Genomic DNA, 1,669 nt, shown 5'->3' with positions numbered 1-1,669 from the left:
TATCGCCTAACATCTTTAGGCCTTAGCTTTGAAATACTCCTTGGTCAGAGAAGTTTCCCTATCTTCCACCTCCTTTCCGTTCTCCTACTTATTTCTTAGCCCCATTTCTAGCAGTGATTTCTAGTAGTCTTCTTGCATTCCTTTTTCTATTACTGTTAACACGAATAGTCTGTTTCTCCATTAATCTGTAAACCGTGAGCGCAGAGGCTTCACCTATCTCACACCCCACTGAACAGCCCTTGTCAATAGTCAACAGGGTAGGAGAGCAATACCTCGCTGGCAAATGAATGAAGAAATCCGTATTCCAGCCCTCCCAGATCAGCTCAACACATTATGTGATCTTGTGTATTGAATAAAACACTAAATTTTTTTTTAGTCTCACATCAACGAACTCAGGAAGGTTTACCAGAAGAGAAGCCTGGTGGAGGGGAAAGGTATTAACCTCGCAGGTGTCTCAAATTGGGAACTTAGGAAGGGGCTCGTTAAAGCGCAAATTGTTAGGCCCCACTACAGCCTGATTAACCAAAAACTCTGCAGAAACGCGTCAGCAACGTGTTTTAACAGACCTACCAGGCGATTCTGACCCACCGCTTTAGGCTTTCCTGGATGTAACTTTCAAATTTCTTTTGCACCACGAACTGTCCTGCTCGTAGAACCTTTCTACTCCAAAGAGAGACCTGTCACCACCGAAAGCCTACAGAACGGCCCACTTCTGCAGGTTCCGCAGAGGCGTTTCTGGGGGGCGGGCAGGCGCGCCCCCAAAGCCTTTGTTCGTCCGCTCAGCCCCGGCTCTTCCCAGCCAGGAGCCCCTCGAGCTCCGAGAACGGCCGCCTCGGTTTGACAGCGTTTTCCCCGCATTCGACCCTCTTCATTCTAGCACCGAACGGCTGGAACCTAAGAATAGAACGCAGAAGCCCCTCCTGTTTCTCAAGCACAACTGGAAGCTGCGGCGGGCGCCTCCCGGCTGGAAAAACCCGAAACGGACTCTCCGCACGTCAGACGGGAGCCGCCCCGCTCTGCGCATGCTCCCCCGCCTCCCCCGCCCGCTCGGAGCCGGAAGCGGGAGCGCGGCCGCCTGGGCCTGGCCTGGCCGGGCGTCGGCACCGGCGGCCATCTTGGCTTCCCGGGGAAAGGCGGCGCGAGGGGAAGAAGTAGTAGGGTGGGGGCAGGAGTGAGGGGAGGGGAGAGAGAGGGGGAGGAGGCCGCGGCGGGCCAGGGCGGGGACTGCCTGCCCGCCTGGGTTGCGGAAGTGGTAGCCGCTGACCCAGCCTGCTGCTTTCTGGCTACTGCTCCGGCTTCCCAGCGCCCCCCGGGACAGAGAGGACAGCCCAGCTGTGGATGGTCAGATAGCTCCCGTCTCCTGCCGCCAGTTCCTGGCCCCGAGCAGCACGGAGCAGACGGCGGCGGCGGCAGCGGCAGCGGCAGGCGCGGGGGAAGATGGCGGGACGGCTGCCGGCCTGTGTGGTGGACTGCGGGACGGGGTAAGGGGCCGGCGGGCCGGGCTGGGGAAACTGAGGCGGAGGTCGGAAAATGGCGGGGGAGGGAGGAGGCCGGCACATGCATGGTGCCGCAGCCCGGCTTGCAAGGGGTGGGGCCGGGGCCAGCGCCTCCCTCGGCTCCCGGCTTCGTCCAGCGGGGCCGGGGCTGCCGAGCCGGAGCCGCGGGGCTG

At 60.1% G+C, this 1,669-nt stretch overlaps 1 protein-coding gene across 1 annotated transcript in view; it reads left to right on the top strand.

Moving 5' to 3' along the window:
• Positions 1-1,191: 1,191 nt before the first annotated feature.
• Actr3 (ARP3 actin-related protein 3 homolog (yeast)) overlaps positions 1,192-1,669 on the top strand; it is a 67,100-nt gene continuing 66,622 nt past the window's right edge. The window contains exon 1 of the mRNA XM_005397698.2: positions 1,192-1,481. Within this exon, the coding sequence (XP_005397755.1) occupies positions 1,438-1,481 (44 nt within the window). The 5' untranslated portion in view covers positions 1,192-1,437. The remainder of the gene's footprint in view (positions 1,482-1,669) is intronic.

The sequence above is a fragment of the Chinchilla lanigera genome, unplaced genomic scaffold (assembly GCF_000276665.1).
Source record: "Chinchilla lanigera isolate Chin_1 unplaced genomic scaffold, ChiLan1.0 scaffold00058, whole genome shotgun sequence".
In the NCBI taxonomy this organism is placed as follows: Eukaryota; Metazoa; Chordata; class Mammalia; order Rodentia; family Chinchillidae; genus Chinchilla; species Chinchilla lanigera.
The sequence above is the reverse complement of the archived record's forward strand: the minus strand, read 5'-3'. Positions and strand labels throughout refer to the sequence as shown.